This window comes from Tursiops truncatus, chromosome 6, assembly GCF_011762595.2.
Source record: "Tursiops truncatus isolate mTurTru1 chromosome 6, mTurTru1.mat.Y, whole genome shotgun sequence".
NCBI lineage: Eukaryota > Metazoa > Chordata > Mammalia > Artiodactyla > Delphinidae > Tursiops > Tursiops truncatus.
This window is the reverse complement of record NC_047039.1, coordinates 80,198,688-80,220,788: the sequence shown is the minus strand read 5'-3', so window position 1 is coordinate 80,220,788 and position 22,101 is coordinate 80,198,688. Positions and strand designations below refer to the sequence as shown.

The window sequence follows — 22,101 nt, the reverse complement described above, 5'->3', positions numbered from 1 at the left end:
AAGCCTGTGTGTCACAGATACTTGAGCCTGCGCTCTAGAGCCCGCAGGCCACAACTGAGCCCACATGCCACAACTACTGAAGCCCATGTGCCCTAGAGCCCGTGTGCCACAACTACTGAGCCCATGTGCCACAACTACTGAAGCTCATGTGCTCTAGGGCCCACGTGCTGCAACTACTGAGCCCGCGCACCTAGAGCCCGTGTTCTGCAACAAGAGAAGCCACCGCAATGAGAAACCCGTGCACTGCAACAAAGAGTACCCCTGCTCGCCACAACTAGAGAAAGCCTGCGTGCAGGAACAAAGACCCAATGCAGCCAAAAAAATAATAATAATAATAAATAAATAAATAAAATTAAAAGAAGAAAAGAAATACTGCCTCCTACAGTTTAGTGTGGAGACCCCATATTCAGATGGTTCTGTGTATTGAAGTGTGTAACATAACAATTCTTTTATTCTTAACATCAATGTGTGCTTTCCTCACCTTCCTCACTCCTCATTCCATTCCGCATTGTGCCCAATACTGTGTTACGTATTAGGTATCTCAGAGAATAAAAGCCCAGTAGAACATGACAGACATAAAAATAGATAACGACAACAATGTAAGCACAGTGATAGAAGCGTGTACAAGGTATTAATGGAGTGAAAAGGAGGACCCATCATTGGAAGGGTAACGAACTCAGGTAAAGCTTCCCTTGAAATATAAAAAATTTAAATTTACTCTAAAAGAATTAGATGTAAATTTGTAATTTTGTACAAATTTCCGTTTGTAAATCAAATGGAAAATTTTAGGTAGAGGGTAAAGAGAAATTAGGATGCTTTTCAGGTTTCTAACTTGGGTAAACTGGTGAGCAGTAGTGTCAACAACTGATTCAGAAAAGGTAGGAAAAGAAGGCAGAGTCAATTTAGAGGGAAAGATGATGAAGTCTTTTTTGGATGTTGAGTATCTAGGTGGAGACAGATGTCCACCAGGCAGTTATCTATGTAAGATAAAGCTTAGAAAACACATCTGTGCTGAAGATTAGATCTGAAAGCTGCATTAATAGTGGAGGCTGAAATGACCAGAGTGGACAGTATCGCCATAGCCAGATGAGCAGCAGTGAGCTAAAGATGGAACCCTGGGAACAACAACACACGAGGGGCAGGCAGAAAAGCCTGTGAAAGAGACAGAGAAGGAGAGGTTAAAGAACGCAGAGCCACAGAGAATAGTCATAGACCTTAGAGTAGTTTCAAGATGGATGAACTGATCTACGATGTCAAATACAGCAGAGAAGCCTAGTGAGATTAGGGCTGGCAAACACCCTTAGATTTCGCACTGTTCATGGATAACTTTATTGTGAGAATTCTGGAATCAGTAAGAAGGTAGAAAGAGTAAAAAGCAATAGGTTGAAGAGTGAAGGAGATGCATTCAAAGGTGGTAGAACTATAAAGAAGAGGAAGGAAGTGATTACCCACAAAAGCCAGAACAGTTGTTACTTCCTATGGGGAGAGAATAGAGTACAGAGGGTCTCAGGGTAGCTGCAATTTTCTATTTTCGAACACAGTGGTGTCATATAACTAATTTATTAAATTGTACACATATGTCTGATGCACTTTTCACTATGTATATTACATTTCATAACAAGAAATGTTTAAAAAATGAATGGAAGTTGAAGAAAAGTAGACAGTAGGTATATATTATTTTAAGAAGCATGAGTAAGAAGGGGCAAAATAAGATCAGTCAGTACCTAGGAGGAGGATTTGGTGGAGTTTGTTATTAGAATGGGAGAGACCTGAACATGTGAGAAAGCTAATAGAGGTGGAGAAGTTGAAAACACAGAGAAAGGATGGATAGAGCAAAACTCCTGACGTGGCACGGGCTTTAAACAGGAGGAGAAAAAACTAATTCCCCCCATATTTTTTGGAGATTGAAAGGATGAGAATAAACTTGGATAAGTTTATTTCTTATATTCTTTATTGGGTGTCTACAAAGAGGGCCAACTAACTGGTCTGTCAACTGATTTTGTTGTTATTTAATGTGGCGAATAGGTGGTTTGTGGGATGTTTTATTTTCTCAATACAGGAAAATAATCTGTAGGTTATAAAAATAACCTTCTTCAAACAACTTTACTTTTAGCTCCATTTCCTAAATTGAAAAACGAGGATGACAATAACCTGTGAGATGTTTTCTAATGAAAATACAAAATGGAATTTACAATCTCAGCTATTACCAATTGGGATATAATCAAAAACACAGTCAGGGACTTCCCTGGCGGTCCAGTGGTTAAGACTTCGCCTTCTAATGCAGGGGATGCAGGTTCGATCCCTGGTCAGGGAGCTAAGATCCCACATGCCTTCGGGCCAAAAAACCAAAACATTAAACAGAAGCAATATTGTAACAAATTCAATAAAGACATTAAAAATGGTCCGCACATCAAAGAAAAAAAAACAAAAAACAAGCAAACAAAAAACACAGTCAACAAATGTTTTATATCCTCTAATAAAAAACGTGGGTCACGAATTAAGACTAGCTAAAAGCCATTAAATACAGTTTTTTAAAAAATTAATTAATCTATTTATTTTTGGCTGCATTGCGTCTTCATTGCTGTGCACGGGCTTTTTCTAGTTGCGGTGAGCAGGGGCTACTCTTCGTTGTGGTGTGCGGGCTTCTCATTGCGGTGGCTTCTCTTGTTGCAGAGCACAAGCTCTAGGTGCACGGCCTTCAGTAGTTGTGGCACGCGGGCTTCAGTAGTTGTGGTGCACGGGTGTAGTTGCTCCCCAGCATGTGGGATCTTCCCAGAACAGGTTCAAACCCGTGTTCCCTGCACTGGCTAGCAGATTCTTAACCACTGTGCCACCAGGGAAGTCCCTTAAATACAATTTTAACTGGTATGCACATAAGCATGTGAACTCATGCAGCGGTTTACAAATTTGTTCAGGTAGTAGAGCACCGGGAAGACATGAAATTACTATGCAGAAATAATTTTTCCATCTAAAAGATAACTATGTTATTTGATGTGATACAAAACTGCAACCATGAGTATATGTGGTTTAAGAGAAAGAAATAAAACCAAAAGAGGGGTACCATGGATGTGAAGGTAGAACAGATAATGTTTCAAGGAAGAAGTTGTCAAAAGCTACTGGTGAATCAAGTACAACGAAGACTACAAAATCCATTGGACTTAACAGCCAGGAAGTTGTTGGCAACTGGAAACTGGTGTGAGCAGTTTCATTTGAGAGGCAGAGGCACAAGCCAGATTGTAAGGGGTTTATTGCAAGTAGAAAGATGCTAAAGAACAGAACACAGATGACTTTTTCAAGAAACCACACTGTGGGGCTTCCCTGGTGGCGCAATGGTTGAGAGTCCGCCTGCCGATGCAGGGGACACGGGTTCGTATCCCAGTCTGGGAAGATCCCACATACCGCGGAGCGGCTAGGCCCGTGAGCCATGGCCGCTGGGCCTGCGCGTCCAGAGCCTGTGCTCCGCAACGGGAGACGTCACAACAGTGAGAGGCCCACATACAGCAAAAAAAAAAAAAAAAAAAAAAAAAAAGAAACCACACCGTGTATGGGAGAAAGGAAGGGGAGAAGTAGAGCAAAATGTAAGTCCAAGGATGCCTCCATTAGTGACATTTACCAGAGTGCTGGGCACATGGCATGAGCATCTATATACATTCTTTCATTAATCTATTCAAAAAATAATTATTGAGTACCTAATACATGCCAGATACTGTTCTAAGATCAGCTAATTGAGAAGTGAGCAAGACAAAAATCATTGCTCACATCTCCAGTGGTGGAAGACAGATGAACAAAACCAACAACACACACACACACACACACACACACACACACACACACACACACACACACGGACAGTATCAGATAGTAATAAATGGTATGAAGGCAATTAAAACAGTTATGTAAATGAGTCATTGGTGGTGACTCAGATTGACTTTGGGGGAAACTCTCACTGGGAAGGTCATTTCTTATAACAAAAAACCCCCAAGTATGTGACCACTGGGGAAACAGCATTCTGGGCATAAGGCATGGGGAACAGGTAGTGCAAAGCCCTGAGGTGAGCATAAGCTTGCTATATTTGAGTATCTGAAAAATATCTATAACTTGGAAGTGTAGTAGGTGAAGGAAGACCAGGAGAAAAGGAGGTTCTAAAGGTGAAGAGGGGCCAGATCATAAATAAGGGTGAAGAGCGCTGGATTTACTTCATGTGGCATGGGAAGCTAGTGTGAAGCTAATGGTATGGGCTCAACAACTAACTGGCAACTGTTAGCAGAGAGTATAACCAATGAAAGAATAATCCACCCCCCCCCCCCGATTATACACATTGTCTGAAAAACTTACCTATGTTTAAAAGTTTCTCTACTTATGTTTGTGCAAATATATGACAATTTATCTCTGAGCCCAGAATTCTAGATTGATTCATGAGAAGGAAAATACGTTCACTTATGTTTAGTCCACGGAATAAGAGTTCCATTGGTTCAAATCTTACACAAAAGGACAAGATGAATCAGGAAGTAATTATGAGGGGAGCTGATGAGAACTAAATTAGCAGGGATATCCAGACATTGGAATGGATACAGGTAGGGACTTCCTCACAGGAGGGGCCCCCTGTACCCCTACGGGGTGCTTCTGGCTTCTCCTTGGGAGCGCAGAACACAAGGATAGTCACACTACTACACAACTCTTCAGTGGTTCATTCCTATCACCTCCTCTCAGAGTAAAGGCCACAGTGCTCCTGATCCTCCTTTCCCTATTTCACCCTCTAGAATACTAAACTGGTTATTTATTATGTTTATCGTCTGCTTCCCCATTTCTAGAATGCGAGGTGCATGAGGGGAGGGATCTTCATCTAGTCCACTATGCATCCCTATGCCCCAAATCTAGAGTAAGTGTGCAAACTATGGCTGGCAGGTCAAATCCAGCCTCCTGCCCGTTTTGTATGGCCTATAAGGTAAGAATGATCTTAACATTTTAAAATGGCTTAAAAATTTTAAAAAAGAATGTTTTGTAATATGTGAAAATTATATACAATTCAAAATTCAGTGTCCATAAATTATTGGAACACAGCCAGGCTGCTTTTCATGCTACAGGGATCAAGTTATGACAGAGACCATTGACTGGCCTGCCAAGCTAAAATATTTACTGTCTGGCTCTTTACAAAAAAAGTTTGCCAACACCTGACCTAGAGCATAGTAAGTGCTCAATAAATAGGTGGTGAATGAGTAGATGTTACAGCCTCTAAAATTTTAGAGTGAAAATGAATTATGCAGCCAATAAAAGTATTTAAAGTAGATATGAATACTGAAAATCTCTGCTACTGATTGAGGATACAGAGCAAAAGCTTTATAGAATTTCTCTGAATTTAATTATTTTATTGCTTAAGTTTGAGGAAATTACAAGTAGTACTAAATGCTGTTCCATCTGTCTGTAGCACTCTTCTCCCAGGTAAATATGGTAAGCTCCTTCACTTCCTTCAAGTCTTGGCTCAAATGTCATTTTCTTAGTAAGGCCCTCCTAACCACCCTATTTAACGTTGCTAGCTCCTTCCAATTGGTGTTCCCTACGCTGCTTCACTACCCTCCCTCTCTTTCTTTTTTAAAACTCCATGGCACTTACTACATCTGACATACTGTATATTTTACTTGTTTGTTTTGTCTATCCCCCAACATGAAGGGATTCTGTTTTTTTGTTCAGTGCTGTACCCCAGGTTCCTACAACAGGCCTAGGCCTATAGTAGGAGTTCAGCAAATATTAATGAATGAATAATCAGGTAATGCATATATAAAGTACACGGCCCATAGTAAGCATCCAATACATTTTAGTTATTGTTAATAATTTGGATACTTTGGGAAATTATATCAATTTTTATGTCATTAAGGGACAATGTATAAAATTATGCTTTGATATATTAAAAAGGCTGAATAAATTAATACAGCTTCCTAAGCATCTCTCATACTTTACCTTGAGAATTAGCTATGTACTCTGGCAGAACCAGGAAGGAATTAGTAATACAAAGAGAATAGGAATCAGTCTTATAGTACCAGTAATAGAGACATCCTTCTTAACCAAGATTTTGAAAGCATGTTTCATGTTGATACTTATTTTATCTTGAAAGAAATCTCATTCAAAAAGCTTCATATTTAGCCCCACTGTTCATTTATGCCCCTGGATGAAGTGCAAACATTTGGATGTTCATTCATCTGAATAATATCACTAGTTAAAAACTTCCATTATTACTAATAAAAATAGCAACAGTATTTATATTGTGCTATGGAAATTTAAACTGTTTCACAATAATTAATTAGTAAATGACATAACAAACACTATCTACATACTCTCATTTTAATAAACTATCATGTACTAGGATTTAATAGGAATGAAATCAGCCTAGATCTTACCTAATTAGAGAACATTTCTGTATTAGAAAATACAGTAGTGAAAACTCAATAATTATTTCCAGTGGACAAGTTTTCATACTATGATCTAACAAAAATCCTACAGCTACTTAAAGTGTTAGAAATATAAATTTGTGACTCAATATTTCTGCCTTGGAGCGTGTCTTTATTTTTAATTAACAGTAAAGGTCCAATTTAAAGCAGAATGTGTCAACTGATTAGCTCTAAGTTCAAGATTCTGTCATACATGTCTGTACTGCAGACAGAAAGTTAAATGCAAGGGAATGAATGTAGTTTTTAGAACTTTTTTTAAAGTTAAAAGATTTATCTAAAGACTTTGACCCAATGGATAACCAAATGAACTATTTATGAAAGCAGATCTTTTTCTTTTTTTTTTTTTGTTACAGACATTTAAATAATCTATATTTGTAGGGTGATATCTTAGAGATTACTTTACTATCAATATATAGAAGTAATAACCTGGTAGATAGCGTTACCTATGAAAGGTCCATCCCATCTGCTATTCTTGCTGAAAGCTTTTCATGCACCAGTAAACTCAGTAAATATCAGAAGATAAAGCATAAGCCTACCATGCCACGGATTTACTCCTAATGTCTCCTCAAAGTGCAGCCCGATGCAACGATTACAAATGATTTTCTTCTAATGTCATTTTACATAACCCTTTTTTCTGCATGAGTAGTTAGTGCGGAATGAATGAATGAATGCCATTAAAACAGTTAATCATTATCTAGGACACTGGCCTTACTCCCTTCACTACTAGGAATCTCCATGACAAAGGCCAAGAGATCAAAACGCCAGAGCTGCCTCAGTGTCCTATTTCTAACAGTAATTTTTTATGCAAATGACCTGTTGGGCATCTCTCTCTGTGACCTTGAGCTGCCCTTATCTAAACTGACTTTGATCCAATGAGGGCTTGTATCTAGTTGAAGCTCATTACTATATACGATCTGCAATCAACTGCACTAACTAAAGGGAATTTTCTACTCTTGTGAATTCAAAACAGACTTATTTTTAAAATCATGCATATGCTTAAAGACTAGACTATGTTTTTTATTAATCTAATTTGTTATATGAGTATATATTAAAAAGCAAATATATTAAGTACTTGAAGTAAGTGTATTAATGACCAAATGTAACATTGATAAAGCACTGAGCTTAGCTCCAGTCCTTCTGAACATTTGTATATCAATGTTTGTATATACACCTCTCAAATCAATTATGTCACATTTGTATATACACCTCTCAAATCAATTATGCTTTTCATGTTTGAAAACTACCTTACTCTTTCAAAAATATTTCCAATTTCTTCTTTTAATAAACTCACTAACAGCACAAGCCTCCTCCCAATATTCAAGTATTTTAAAATATTCAACCCAAGTAATCAAATAGGATTTGCCAAGACAATGTTACAACAAACCAAAAGTTTGCCAACATAGTCAAAGTCCACTAGTTGAAGTGACCTAATGGCATGAATTTGACATTTGAGCAAAACAAAAGTTTGAATTTAAAATATACTTTTTCCCCCTATTTGAAGATATTATTTTTACTACCTACTCTAGAGATCAGATATAGTTTTCTAAGTATTTTATTTAGTTTTATGAAAAGTAGCCAGGGTAAGAATGGATGCCCTCCCTTTCCTTTGGTATTGTTCACAATATAAATGCCAACAGAAATGTAACTGGTACATATTCAAGGAAAATCACAGCTGGGGCCTAAAGGAATCAAAGGAAGAAATTTTAAAGTTGGGCAAATAGTTTCGCAGTGAACTGAACCAAAGCTGAGTCTGAAAAGGCAAAAAACGATTCCATATGACCAAAGATACAAAGGCTAATGTCTTGTCCTCCATTTTCAGTGTTTTTCTGGGGTGGGTCCTCACACCTGGGGATCTGAATTCCAGGTCTATTCCACCCACGATTTTAGACAAAGCCTTCCATTTGCATACTGTTCTGACAAATATTCACAGTATTACTTCCCTTTGAGAAATTCGGGGAAGAAGGTCTCTCCTCAAGCTAAAGGCTTTGAAACTATTTTAAAACAAAGCTTCCTTTATGAAGATTTTTAAGTTTTCCTCAGTGAAAAGAAAGAATTCAATTGCATTCCAGTGGACACTGCTACTAATTTCCCCTACATCCTAAAAATGCCATTAAAAACACCATATATAATGATATACCTATATTTTTTATGTGTTAAAAAACTATGTCATGTACCCAACAGACTCCCAATCCATTGGGTAATTCCTTAATTAGGCAGATTTTTGAAACATGTATTATGTACACAACAGACCGGAACCTCTCCTTTGGAGCATTTTCTAGTCTATCGGGTGATTACATCATTAAGCCACACATGCTATGTAGAAAAAATCCTTATGAAAATTCATGAAAAAATGTACAGCACAACATTAGCATGCAGCAGACGTGTATGCTTTTGATATTTTCTCTGTTAAAAAAAAACTACATGAAGTAATTAGTCCAGGTCATGAAAACATGAGAAAGGTACCAGACACTGGTGAAAACGAAAATTGCAAAAAATTGCATTTCTCATGGTTTAGCAGAGAGTAATTTGCTTTATTGGAAAACAGATTCTAAAACAGTGTTCATTTGAATTGCAGCAGAATAAAGGGTGTTGCTTTATTGATTTGATATTTCCTATGTACATGTAATTTCTTCCCTACCCCTCTTTTGGATACTCTTAAGTTTTACAAGCCAATGGGCTGAAGGTTGCAAATGACCAGTGTGGTTATTGACGTCCTTGAAGTACTGTATGTTTGTATACTTATATCTTCATTTTACGTAACCTAGAGTGTAAGGGGTTACATGACTGTATCTTTTTCAAGTCAAAACTATGCTACAGTAATAAGAATAGAAGTAAACTGTTGGTATAACTCCAACCAGATTATATATTCACAATGTTAAGTGTTAGGCAAAATCTGAAAGCCAATATATTTGCAGACTAAAATGAATGAAGCATAAGTTTTATAAAAAGGAGCTATTAAATTTATTAATTTATGATTTTTCTTTTTGTAAATGACATTCTACCCCTACCCCCCAAAAAAGCCAACAACAAAAAAGAAAACCTCAGTAAGCAGAGAACAATGAACATATGCAAGACAGTAAGGATCACAGTAATTCACCCCCTGAATGTTCTAAATCTTCATGGCTTAAAAAGTATCCCAATTTTCTCCAAAGGTAGTGGCATTTATTCACTGGGCCATAGCTAATTTTACATGGAATGCAAAAATGTTAGTTTAAGTTTAATTTACCACCCTATTTAAATAAATCCAATGTAGCTCTCAAACTGCAGAGCTATCCCTCTGTCTATTTTAATTTTAAAGTAAGTTAGCAAAGGCTTCCTTCTTAATCCCCAGAGACTACCTACATAGTGACACAAACGCACAAATTTATGACAGCAACATAAATGCTCTTCTGAAGTAATGTGCAACATTAAGTGAAAATCGTTTCCTGGAAAGATATTATAGGTATCTATATTTTATTTGCCATCTTAAACATATCTGGGTCTTTATGGCCTTATTTTAAAAATGTATTTCCTTTTTATATTTCCTGGTGCAAATGGACTGCATAAATAAGCAATGTGCTATGAGGCTTCAGACCAGCCGATAAAACCTTTCAATTTTCATGCCAGCTTCTTCTTTTGTAATTCAAATCCGCCTGGAAACTGGCAGCTCTGAAAACTGAAACAAGCACTGCCACAAATACCTTGTAATGCTATCGACCTTGTCTGCCCATGCAGTGAGAAAGGGGGATGCGTATGTGTCTGCAGCCATCCAGATAACACAACTCATTTTTTGGGGGGTGGGGGGGGATAACAGAAGCCAGCCCCAGACTCTGCACCCAAAGCAGTCATTACCAGTCACACTGGAGAATAAGTCTCTTCAAAATACACAGTGCATTTAAAAACCATATATGAGGCTGAGCCACTGCTGTCATTACCAATTTTAATTTAGCTCCTTCAGTTTGCCAGCCAGATAAACTCTTTAGTGCTGTTTTTTAATCTATTTGCCACATTTTATGTTTAAGATTATAGTAATATGGACAGGAGAAGGAATCACTTTTAGGGGAAATAAAGAAATAGATCCGCTTATCGGCGCCCATCAGAAAGTTCATTAATCAGCCAGGCTTTGTGCCCTCTAAATTGAAAGGTTAAATAATCCTCTCAGGAATATTTCTTGGCCCCTCCGCCAATTGTCCGGAGAGGAGCTGCCATTCATAGTACGAGGGATCGGTGACAGGGTATCTTACCACTGTTTGGACCCCAAACAATGATGGACAAATGGCCTGGTTTACAAAGAACCTTTTAGTACATGGATGGAAAACGACCACAAGCTTTGATGGAGGGTGGAGGGATGAGGAGGGCATGGAGACAGTATGTGGGGGAAGGGAAAGAGAAGAACACATACATGTGTGAATCCATGGATATTTTATCTGAATGTTTATTGGGGTAGACTATAAAACACAGAAACCACATTAATATACATCTACCAACCACACGCAGGGCTTAACATATTCAAATCTGCTTATATATTTTGCATACAATTGAACATAAACTATCACTGAAAAATTGTAGAATAAAAGAGCCACAGCTTTATTATATTTATTAGCTAATACACACGGGATCCAAATAAGCCCCGAGATTTTCATTTTTGCCATAACTCCATATGACTTACAACACATACTTCTCCCCCTCCCCATACCCCACTCGTGCTTATTCTACTGAAATACTCTTAACCATCAGTCACAAAGATAGAGAATCCCACAGCTGTAAGTACCTGTTTAAAGGGGGGAAGTAATGCTTTTTTGCTTTTACAATATGCTCCATCTTAGCTCCTACATGTCTTAAAGAACAAACATGGAATAGGAATGCTCTTTGAAAGAATACCAATCACATCCACTGAGGAAGTGCTTAATTTTGTGTTGCCCTTTTTGCTGGACCTATATGAGAATACGGGTGGGAGACTGCAAAACAACTGAACAAGCTCTTATAACTCAACATTTTGCTGTGAAATCAGGCTGGTTTCTGGCATCAGTCATGTGAAGGCCATGAAGCAGTTTTACCTGAAGTGCAAAAAACTGATATGCTATTTTGTTTCATTTCTCATCTGATTAACATAAACCCTCTACCACTAGCAGAAAGTATTATATTTGGTTATGATACATGACTATATTCAGATGACACTGAAGTTACCACCTAAGAATTATACATTTATTAACAATATATTTTTTCAAAATGATATCATTATATCTTTATATGGCACACATTTTATTTAGTCATTTTCACTAAAAGAGAAAGTAAGTATGTTTGTGATCTACTCTTAAAAGTCTTTATAATGATTTTTAGGCAAATCAAATTAAGAAAATAATTTGTTTGCTGTAATTTAATTAAAAGTTACTTACCTACATTTCTAGTAAGAAGACAAGCATAAATAACTAGAAAATGAAAACTGAGGTAAATAATTTTAACAAAAGTCACTGCTTGTGGGGATTTTAATTTCAATAACTATAAGGAGGAAAAAATTTTTTTTCCTCCTTATAATAAAAGCATTACGGATCTCCTCATCATAGGCATATAAAAGGCTTCACAATATATAATCTGAGTTTGGGCTATTAGTCCAGTTGCTGTCTCTACAGGAGTGAGGAATTTGTGGGTTTGCTGTATTGGAGCTCACAGAGTGTTGAACACAGGCTAAGTGTTAGGTATTGTGCTAAGTACTTTACATTTATTATCTCACTGCATACTTATAACAGCTCTAGAAGGCACTATACCCATTTTTCAGATGAAGAAACTGAGGGTCTCAGAAGGGAAATATTTTAACTAGGTTTGCATATCTAGTAAATGAAAGAGCCAGAATTTAAACCAATGTTTGATCCCAAAGCTGGCATTTTTTCCCCTATATTATGATAAAAAACATTCCTTAGTAATTTCCTCAGAAATAAGTCTGCCCTTTCAGCCGAATTTTATAGCACATTTTTCTAAGGACTTCAGTAAAATGAGAAGGAAATGCGGTACAAAGACAAATAAATGAAATGTGAGAGATCCAAGAAAGAGAGAATTGAGATTTTATTATATAAATGAAAGTTAAGGAACAACCAAAATTTAGTTCCCCTAACTGAAAAGAAATGTGGGTAATCCACAAATACATGTAAAGGAACAATATTTATGTAAAATGGGTATTTATAGCCATGGATATATTACACATTATAAAGATGACCTTATAATCTAGCTAATAGATTTAATTTTGTATGATTTTTGAAAATCGGAATTAAAACATCGAGACAGCTTTATTACCAACTGATTCACACAGTGAATTATTTTTACAAAGCTAATATGAATTTCTGAACATTCCCATTGAATATTTCTTGTTTTTAAAATGTGATCTGCCAGTGTAGTGGTACACCAATTAAGGTGACAATCTCTTTTAATTCCAAAGATACTAAAAATATATTTTTGGTTAAATGTCTTCTAAACATGAAGCATTTTTCTTCATATAATAGTTTTGATATTTCTAAAAAACCAGAATTGTTGGTCTTGGAGGACCACTGCCGAACTCAAAATAGCTGGAAGAAAATATTTGCAAACGTACAAAAATATGACTCTCATGACTTTCTGGCATGTGGGGATCAAATGGCAGATGAATTTCAAGTCTAAAATCTGACTGAGTTTATCAGTAATTCATTAACTTTTAGTCTTTTAAGAGATTTTGCTTCTAAAACCTTAAACTTAATTCAACTTAAGTTTACAACTGTAGTTTATACCATAACAGAAAATGTAACACGAGTTCAGAGAGACTGTTCATGTCAATAACTCAAGGGGTTCTTTCATGAATCTTTTCCTGCAGATTAGTCAAATGATTGACCAAAACCTTTAAAGGTTATGGTTGATCATGACTGTGAATGACTAAGTGATTCCTAAATACTTAAGACCTGTTAGGAATTACTGTAATCTACCATGTCATTCACATGCATGACTACTAAAAGGAATGCTTAATACATATATCACTGGTCCAGTATACTTTACTTCTATTCTTGCACTGAAATGTCCAGAGAAGATCATGACAAGCTCAATCACCTGCAATATATTTATTTAAGGAATACGTGAATCACCCATTCAAAGTACATATGAAAAATAATCACTTGAATATGCTAAAATTATTCTACCTAATAGTTGTATGCTCTTTACGTGTACTTAACATGACAAAGAATAGGCACCATTCAACATTTCAGATTTTTGAACTCTAATTTATTATATACTGTGCACTGTTAAACTTCACGGATCTTGAAGATTCTCAGGCTACCTGTTTTACATTCATTTTTGTCATAACAGGGACAGTATTTCAAAGTGTAGAGCTTCAAGGAAAAAAACAACGTAGTTTTCTTTGGGGTTATATGAATAATGTATGTGTTTTTTAAGGAAAAGAAAGAAAATATTTTAAAAATGTTATATATATATATTAAAATTATAAATACTTAGAAATTGGAATTTAATTACCATAAAATTTAAGTATCAAGAAGAAATTGCCCCTACAACAACTAACTATAATTCCTTTGTAAGTAAAGGTGAACATAACTAGGGAAAAGAAAAAAAGTTAGAAAATTTTGTTCAATTACATTTGAACAAAAGTCCAAATGTAATTTTCCATCTTTCTATCATCCTCAGGAGAGACATTTATTAACAGGTAAGAAAATAAAGACCACAATAGGAATTTCTTTACATTTTTAAAACAGAAGTAAAACTTGAAGTCCATACAGTAAATATGTAAGTCTTAAACGTAATAGACTTTGCTGCCAGCCACTAAGGGGCATATAAACAAGCACAGGCATTGTTTTGTCAACTGAAGAAAGGAAGTTGCTGTTAGAGTTTTAGATTCAATTAGTTTATTATTAGCAACATGTACTACATAAAAAATAAATAGAAATCACGATGATGGGTGATCAGGACATTAAAGATTTAGAAAATGACAAAAACACAGCTGTTTGTAGGCCAAAACATTTGTAAAGAATCTTTTCTAAATTGTGTGAATGCTACATACTTTTCATTGCTTGATTATCTGAAACACTTAAATCTACATTAGAATTATTTTCATAAAGCAAATCTACATTAGAATTATTTTCATAAAGCACTTGATATTATTTAAATATATTAAAACAACTACTCAAAATATTCCATTATTGACTTCCCATTTAAAACTAATTTTTGCATTAAAATATTAGAATCAAATAAGTTGGGCATTCTCTCTGAAAGGGATGACACTTCAATATTTCTCGGACAAAATGAAAATATGAAGGCTCTCCCATGTGCTTCAATAAATAGAAATAAACTATATTCAAATCTAATAATTTTATTCTACTCCCATTCAAAAACAAGTTTGTATACACACAATGTCTAGAGATCTGAGGCAACACATTGTGAGAGGAAAAATAACATATGCATTTATAATTCACAACGTTCACTTTTTTCCCCTTCCTTTTACAGAAGCTTTAGAAAATTGCTTTTTGATGATTTGGCAAATTGTATTTATTTTTAAATGAATCTCATTTATTGAGATTGATAATTCCAGGTTTCATTTGCTTTGAAATTGCATTTTCCAATTGCTTCCAATGATAAGTTCTAGCAAATGTGGTCCAACATGCTAGTGAAAAAAATCAGTTGACCTATTCTGTAAATGTAGTAATTATCTTTTACACTAAATTCAAAACATGGTAAGACTGAACTAAAAAATTATTAGCAAAATGTTGACATTAAATTCTTTAAGACCAAGGTGAATGTTTAAATAAATATTAATGCATTCACATAAATTTTCCATTTGAAAAAAATCTTTAAAATTTTGGTCACTGTCCAAATGTATTTCTATCTCTGTTATCATTGATGGAGTTTTAGAAAAATAAGTTATCAATGATTATTCAGAAAATTCTTTTTATTCAGACCCCAAAGTAACTTGAAACAGAAAGCAGTGTGATTTACTTTATAAGTACTACAATGGAAAAATGGCCCTGAGGTACCACAAAATAGTCATGTACCATCTGAATCCTCAGAGCATGATTATATTCACCTCAGTAGTGTTCTAGTATTAGGGGCATTTTTAATAAAAACTAAAACTCTGAAAATTTGACAGAGATGTACTATCTTAATAGCAACACTTAACCACAGTGATTCAAGACATAGAGGAAAAACCCCTACAATTTAAACAAGAGTATTCCCAGTTCTTAAGGAAATTGGCAAAGTGAATTGAACAACCAAAAATAAGAGCCTCCAAAATGAATTTATAAAGTCTTAGTTTGTGATAATTTGTATGCCAGGCCTCAAAAAAACGTATGAAGAAAAGTTTATTTAAATAATTCTAAAATAGAGTGAGGCCTAGTTCTCATTGTATTTGAAGGTAATTGACATTTTAAAATGCAGTATGTAACCAGTTCTATTTCCTTTGATACACACACACACACACACACACACACACACACACACACACACGAAAAAAGAAAGTCCTATCTCTTGATATCTACTGTGTGGATGGGGTTCTTGTGGGTTTCGCAGTTCTGCTTATGTAGCCGAGGAGCTCTCAGATTCTGAGATTTAGGATTCCCAACATATATTCAATGAAGAGAGAGAGACAGAGAATTTTTGTCCATGAAAATAAAAGGTTCTGGCTTGAGGCTGACTTTTTAAAACTCTTTTAGACTCTTTTAAGTTTTTCTCATTTTAAGTTAAGTAAAATATATTCCATTTTAGTATTAGGTAGAAAATTGTTACCCACCCTAACTTTCGTCATAATTCCAGGATAAAGCCCTTTGTACAGCTACTGCCTCATAACCAAATTCCACTTTCTTAGTCTTTCCTTCTGGACTGTAAAACATAGTTCTAAAATTAAATTTAAATCTTTTGACATTTAGGGTTACCTATTCTATGGTATGGCAGAGAATGTTTTAGAGAGTAACATTTGTTTCCATACGGTGAAAATCCAGAAAACACATTTCTAAATTGATGTTTCCAGGTAAGGAGAGAAAACTGAGTGGCAAGATGGAATGATATTGTTAATTATTGTCTATAAGATATACTCTGGCATTCAACTGGTTCAGGTAAGACTACTATTAATTACTAGTAAACTCAGGTTACAAGCCTTTCCTAGACTAGAAAGGAAGACAAGGAAACTACTCCTCTCCATGCCCCTGAGAGCAAGTATTTTACTTTTTGAATTCTAGGCATTCCAAACCTTACACATAAAGAAACATTTAAAACTTAATTCTTCCAAAAAGGTTACATTTTCTTCCTGTTTAAACTTTTAGTTAAAATAAAAGGTAGTAGGTTGTAACACATTTTAACAATGCACATAAAGAAATCCAAGCGCAAAATTAAACATAAAAGATGTATTGTCCTTTTTGGTTCTTAATACATACGGACCCCAAATAGCAAACTCTTGGTTACTTTTTTAAGTAGATTAAAAACAAGATTAACAAAATGTCCAAAGCATGTCAAATTATAGCCTCTACTAGTTAAAAATTCTGCTGGTTGTAAACCTCTGTTGGTGGCCATTTTGGCCTAGGATTTTTAATATAAATGAGACTAGAAATGACAGGGGATGGGGGAAGGGACTTTCCTTCTTGAATAGTTAAAGAGGGAAATTTTTTTATCTAGAATAAGTTATCTGAAAGATGAAAAAGAATATTCAAAGTTAGGCTTTACCAAAATCTGAAAATATAACAAATTAAGATATAAGAACAGTGCTATATTACTGAAGATTTAAAAAACTTTCCAAACATTTTTTGAAGGAGGTAAATACATAAACTATTTGGAGAAATTATTTAATTGCTAAATAAAAATCATATATTTTTCTTTTTCCCATGCCGGTCTCCAAATTGATAATCTAAAGTCATTAAATTACATGACATAATTTTATAGCCATTAAAATATATAAAGAAAAATGACATGGCCAAATAGTTGTTATAATATGGATACATATGTACATATACAAAAATATATGTAGTGCCTTAGAGTTTTATTAGCATGTACCGTTTAGAATGATGGTCTTATTTTTTTATTAATTAAGTCTAGTCAAGTCTGGTTAAAAAGCTATTCTATTCATATAAGTTGTAAAGGAGACTTTATTTGATCTCTCATGAAATTGCTGAAAATAGTGAACACCTCTCTTTTTAAATTTTCCTCTTATTTCAGAATGAGGAAAATGTGTTTTAAGGAATCTTTGATTTGATTTGATTTCACAGGTCCATTTACACCAGTCAACTTACTATCTTTCTTATGTGTTTGAGAAATAAAACTCTGTTTAACCTATAGACTTTTTTTTTTTTTAAAGAAAGTGATTCCTGGATAGATCTTAAATTTAGTAGCTAAACTTTAGGTTGTGTAAACGTCCTTCTATTCTCACTGATTGAGAGTCAGATAAAAGCAATAGAAAACTTCTTAAATGTACACATTTCCAAATCAGATATACAAATCAATTTCTCCCCTCAAAAAGCATAGTTTATTTTGGGTAAGAAATGGGCATATTTTGATTAGAAAAAGAAATTAATCAACGATTAAGTGTAGAAATACCCAGTTTTAAGAAGATTGGTTTAAATGAATATACAATAGCAGTTCTAACCTGGGCTTTATTACTCGGTCATTGCCCTGATTGACGCCACATTCACGTGTGAGGGCTACTATGAGTCAATAGATGGCAGTCCATCGCCTAGTAAAAGAGCTGAAGATGACTAAACTCATCATGCATCTTGCTTTCATTCAAGATTAAATATTGCTCAATTGCACACATTAGGATATTTCCTATATGTATAATTATTTGGCTATTTTGCTGGATTGATATAGATGTACATGTTTATAAATATACTTGTTTTGCATTTATACTTGCACCGTAAACTAACTCTTAATGACTAATTATTAATTTAAACTTGATAATTATGAATTGTGATAGTTATTTCAATATTACTTTGAAAAATTAATCAGGATTCCAAATTAAGACAAACTTTTCAAAATGATTTTGTTAAACTTATAGATAGAATATACTGTAATTTCCCCAAAGACAAATTCGTTTTGTTTTTATTTTTTTCCCCCAACTATTCTTTTTACAATTTATGTTTTTCAAAAGCTACAATATTAAATGAACCTTCAAATATCTCTGTTATACTAAACATTGATTTCTATCCTTCTGTGACAGTTATATAAAAGAATGCAGGTGCAAATAATGAAAAGAATGGCTTTAAAATAGTACTTTCTATACTTCAAGTTTGGAATTTTCTAACTTAGGGGAGAAAGGAAAATTAATGCAATGTCAAATCCATTAGGCTATTACTTAAAAAAAATGTTGATGAAAAACTTGCTATACAGTTACAAAGAGTGACTGTGATCTTGAAAAGTGTAATACATGATTGGATTCCAATTAAATTTAGGCTAAGAATTTCACCATAGCCTGTTAGGATAAAAAAAAATTGCTACCCTAACACAAACATATTCATGAGTTACACCTGTAACATATATGTGTGACGTGTGTGTGTATGTGTGCGCTCCCATGTGCATGTATTTATTTAAATTTTTTTTTGGAGTAGGGGATAACACTAAAGATTTTTAACAAAACCCAATTTGGGATTGAGGATAGTTAAGGAATTACAGCTTTCTACTGAGAATCTTTAAACAAATTAAACAGTGATAACAATGTGAAAACAAACCACTTGGTGTACTTCTTGGGCTTGTGATAGGCACAACTGAGTCTACTTATTGGTTTATTTTTACTCCATAAGAGGAGAGCAGTAAGAAGACGTGTTTTGTAGAAACTCTGCCCTTTCTATTTTTACTACGTCTTCCTATAAACAAAACTTTTTAATAAGTTAAACTTTAAAGAACTGCTTTAAAATATACTGCATAGCTGTATAATTACAAGAGTAATTTTTAATGTTGTCTCTTGCTCAGCACAACATATTTAATACATTAAAAGAAATGACAAGTAGGGCTATGGTGAATTATTGAAATTATTTAAGCTAAATAATAAAAATAAACTGACTTCATAATATTGAGCATTAACCAATTGATTCCACAGCAAACTATTGTTTTTGCTCCTACTTAGCCTAAAATCACACTAAGAGGAAACCATAGAATTAAATAACTTAAATGGTATTAAGCAGATATTTATACACTTTGAATGTCAAGAGAAGCTTAAGGATATGACAGTTGAATTGTTCTATATGAAAGATGCACTAAGTTTTTTCTAGCTTCACTGAAAAATATGTGTAAACATTTCAGTAAAGCCAGAAAAATGATAATGGAAGATGGTGTGGACTGTATGCTTGTGGACTGTAGATACAACATTTTAAAGATGTTGGATTACTACTATTTTTTTGCTTCTAGCATACTTCTCCCCTTTAATTTAATGAATGTGGTCTAGGAAGACTGAGAAATACCATGATGTAATCGTTAAATGATGTGAGTAATAAAAGACAATCAAAATCTTTTAAGAGCAGGAAGATAAAGGATAGAGGAGTGGGCAGAGGAGAAGAGAAAAAGTGTATTATTGCTTTCTCAGTGCAAAAACTCTTCAGATGTTTATTATCTTCCGGTAGAAGATGCTTGTCTATATTTTATGGTCAGCAGTTCAGAGCAGGGTAAATAGGCTGGGTCTTGGGGAAAATAAAAACGGTGTTTCTACTTACCGTTAGGTGATACTGCCTCCAGATTTCTGGGCAAGCCTGGAAAATAAAAATATTGATCAGCTGGGAGCATGAAACAAGGTACTTTACAGCCTGTTGGTTTTGGCATAACCCAGCATCCACTGGTGTCGGTCACAGGAAAATAAGAAGCTTAACAGAAAGGGTCTGCATTTCAGCTTCAAAAACCTGGCTAGACAGTTTAATTGAATTTTACACTGGTTTAACACACTCCCTGCCATTGTCAGAAAGCCAGTTACAAAGTTTTCTCTCTTTTTTTTCTTTTCAGGTTAGAAGTTTTGGGTACTAAGATGTGATTAAGAGCCATAACTCGGTTAAACTGATAAATGAACAGCAGTGGTCAAAATCAGTAAGACTCACCAAGTACACCTTCTAAAAGAACATTTTGAACCTTGGTAGTATGACAGAAAACAATTTAATAGCAATTGCTTTTAAGAAGCCTTCGCAGTAGTTATATATTTCTGATGTTTTACCTAATCACTTGCTACTAACTTTCAATACTCTATGACATAGATAACAAGAGTATTAAAAAAGCAAAACAAAAAACAACCTCAAGAATCTGAAGTCCATGCCTTTTCCCTTAAAAGTTGTCTTCTCCATCTTTACATTTATAGAGATATAACTTTAAAAACCCAATAAAACCTCAATACTTTGATAAAAGATGGATTTACCGAAACCAGAATAGGTAACAACAAAACAAAACAAAAGCAACAGCAGCAACAACAACAAAAACCAGTTAGGAGATATTTCCTTATGGATACACATATAAATCTTTCCATATGCTTAAATTACGACTCTGTTAAGAGACACTTCTAACTGAGCTCTTTATGAATTGTTGATCAGTTTACTATCTTCTCAGAAAAAGAACTGTTGAAGACAGAAAATATTTTTAATAACTATATTATAGCAATGATTTTAATAAATTAAACCACCAAGCTAAGTAAATGGCAATCCTTAAAGTGAATGTGAATTTATAGCTTTTGTTTAAAAATGTGTATATACACATATGCATATACATACACATATGCATACCTAAAATTAGAATGAGTTAAATCTTTTTTAAACCTTTATAATCTTTGACATATACTTTGAAACAATTCTTTACCTGATCTATCATTCCTCTTTCATTTATTTTTCAGGCTAGGGATAAAAGTAACAAAGATGATTCACACAATCTAAAAATATTATGGGTATGGCAATAATTCAGAAAATAACTTTTGAATGGCAAAATCTCTACTGATTATACCATCATTAGTGATTAGATCAAAAAAAAGTAGATATGTTCCAACCATGCTGAAAATTTTATCCATTATGCATCTTAAGCTTAACCATCCAATGTAATTTTCTAAAGAAAGGTGTGTAAATTAGACAATTTAGTGGTCAGCTTTCCAATATAAATGTCACATTCATGTAAACTAAGGTGTCTGACTAAAAGAAAGCCACTTATAGACAGTAATTTCTGGATGAACAACACTGATCAAAAGGAAACTATTATTAGAAAGTAAAAAGTAGCTTCAGAAGCAAAGATCATGTTAGGTACCAAATAATAGACACAAACTTGTAGGACACAAAAGTTCTTACAAATGTGTGTGTTATGTATGTACACACACATATTTTTTATAAACACATTTACACACATAGATCTAATGTACAATATACCCTTAAATATTCATTCCTACCTTCTATCATAAGCTTTTGCTGTGTATGTATAATTTGAGTTGGATTACTGTAGAGATAAGCAAGCAGTTATTTATACATTAGTTATGGATAGTTCTTGATTACCACAGTGTCCTCAGAATAATACGGTTGAAAAATCACAATCACTGAGTTGTCATACACTGGCAGAATGCCACTCTACCATGTGACCTTTTCTTGTGTTGCAGCAATTTAGTAATAAAAGAAAGAATTACTTGGTTTTTGAACAATCATCTGATTGCTCTGTATATGAAGATGATGCCTGATATAGAAAATTAGTACTGGAAGACATGAAACTTCTTTTCTTTTATTAGACAATA

General features: G+C 34.3%; 1 protein-coding gene across 5 annotated transcripts in view; it reads right to left on the bottom strand.

The window, feature by feature from the left end:
• ZCCHC7 (zinc finger CCHC-type containing 7) overlaps positions 1-22,101 on the bottom strand; it is a 298,145-nt gene that overhangs the window by 70,011 nt on the left and 206,033 nt on the right. For all 5 annotated transcript variants that reach the window (XR_012332595.1, XM_033858289.2, XM_033858287.2 and 2 more), the window contains exon 6: positions 20,072-20,107. Coding sequence is in view for 4 of the 5 variants with exons in the window: in XM_033858289.2 (XP_033714180.1) it covers positions 20,072-20,107 (36 nt within the window). In the remaining variant the exon portion in view is untranslated. The remainder of the gene's footprint in view (positions 1-20,071; positions 20,108-22,101) is intronic.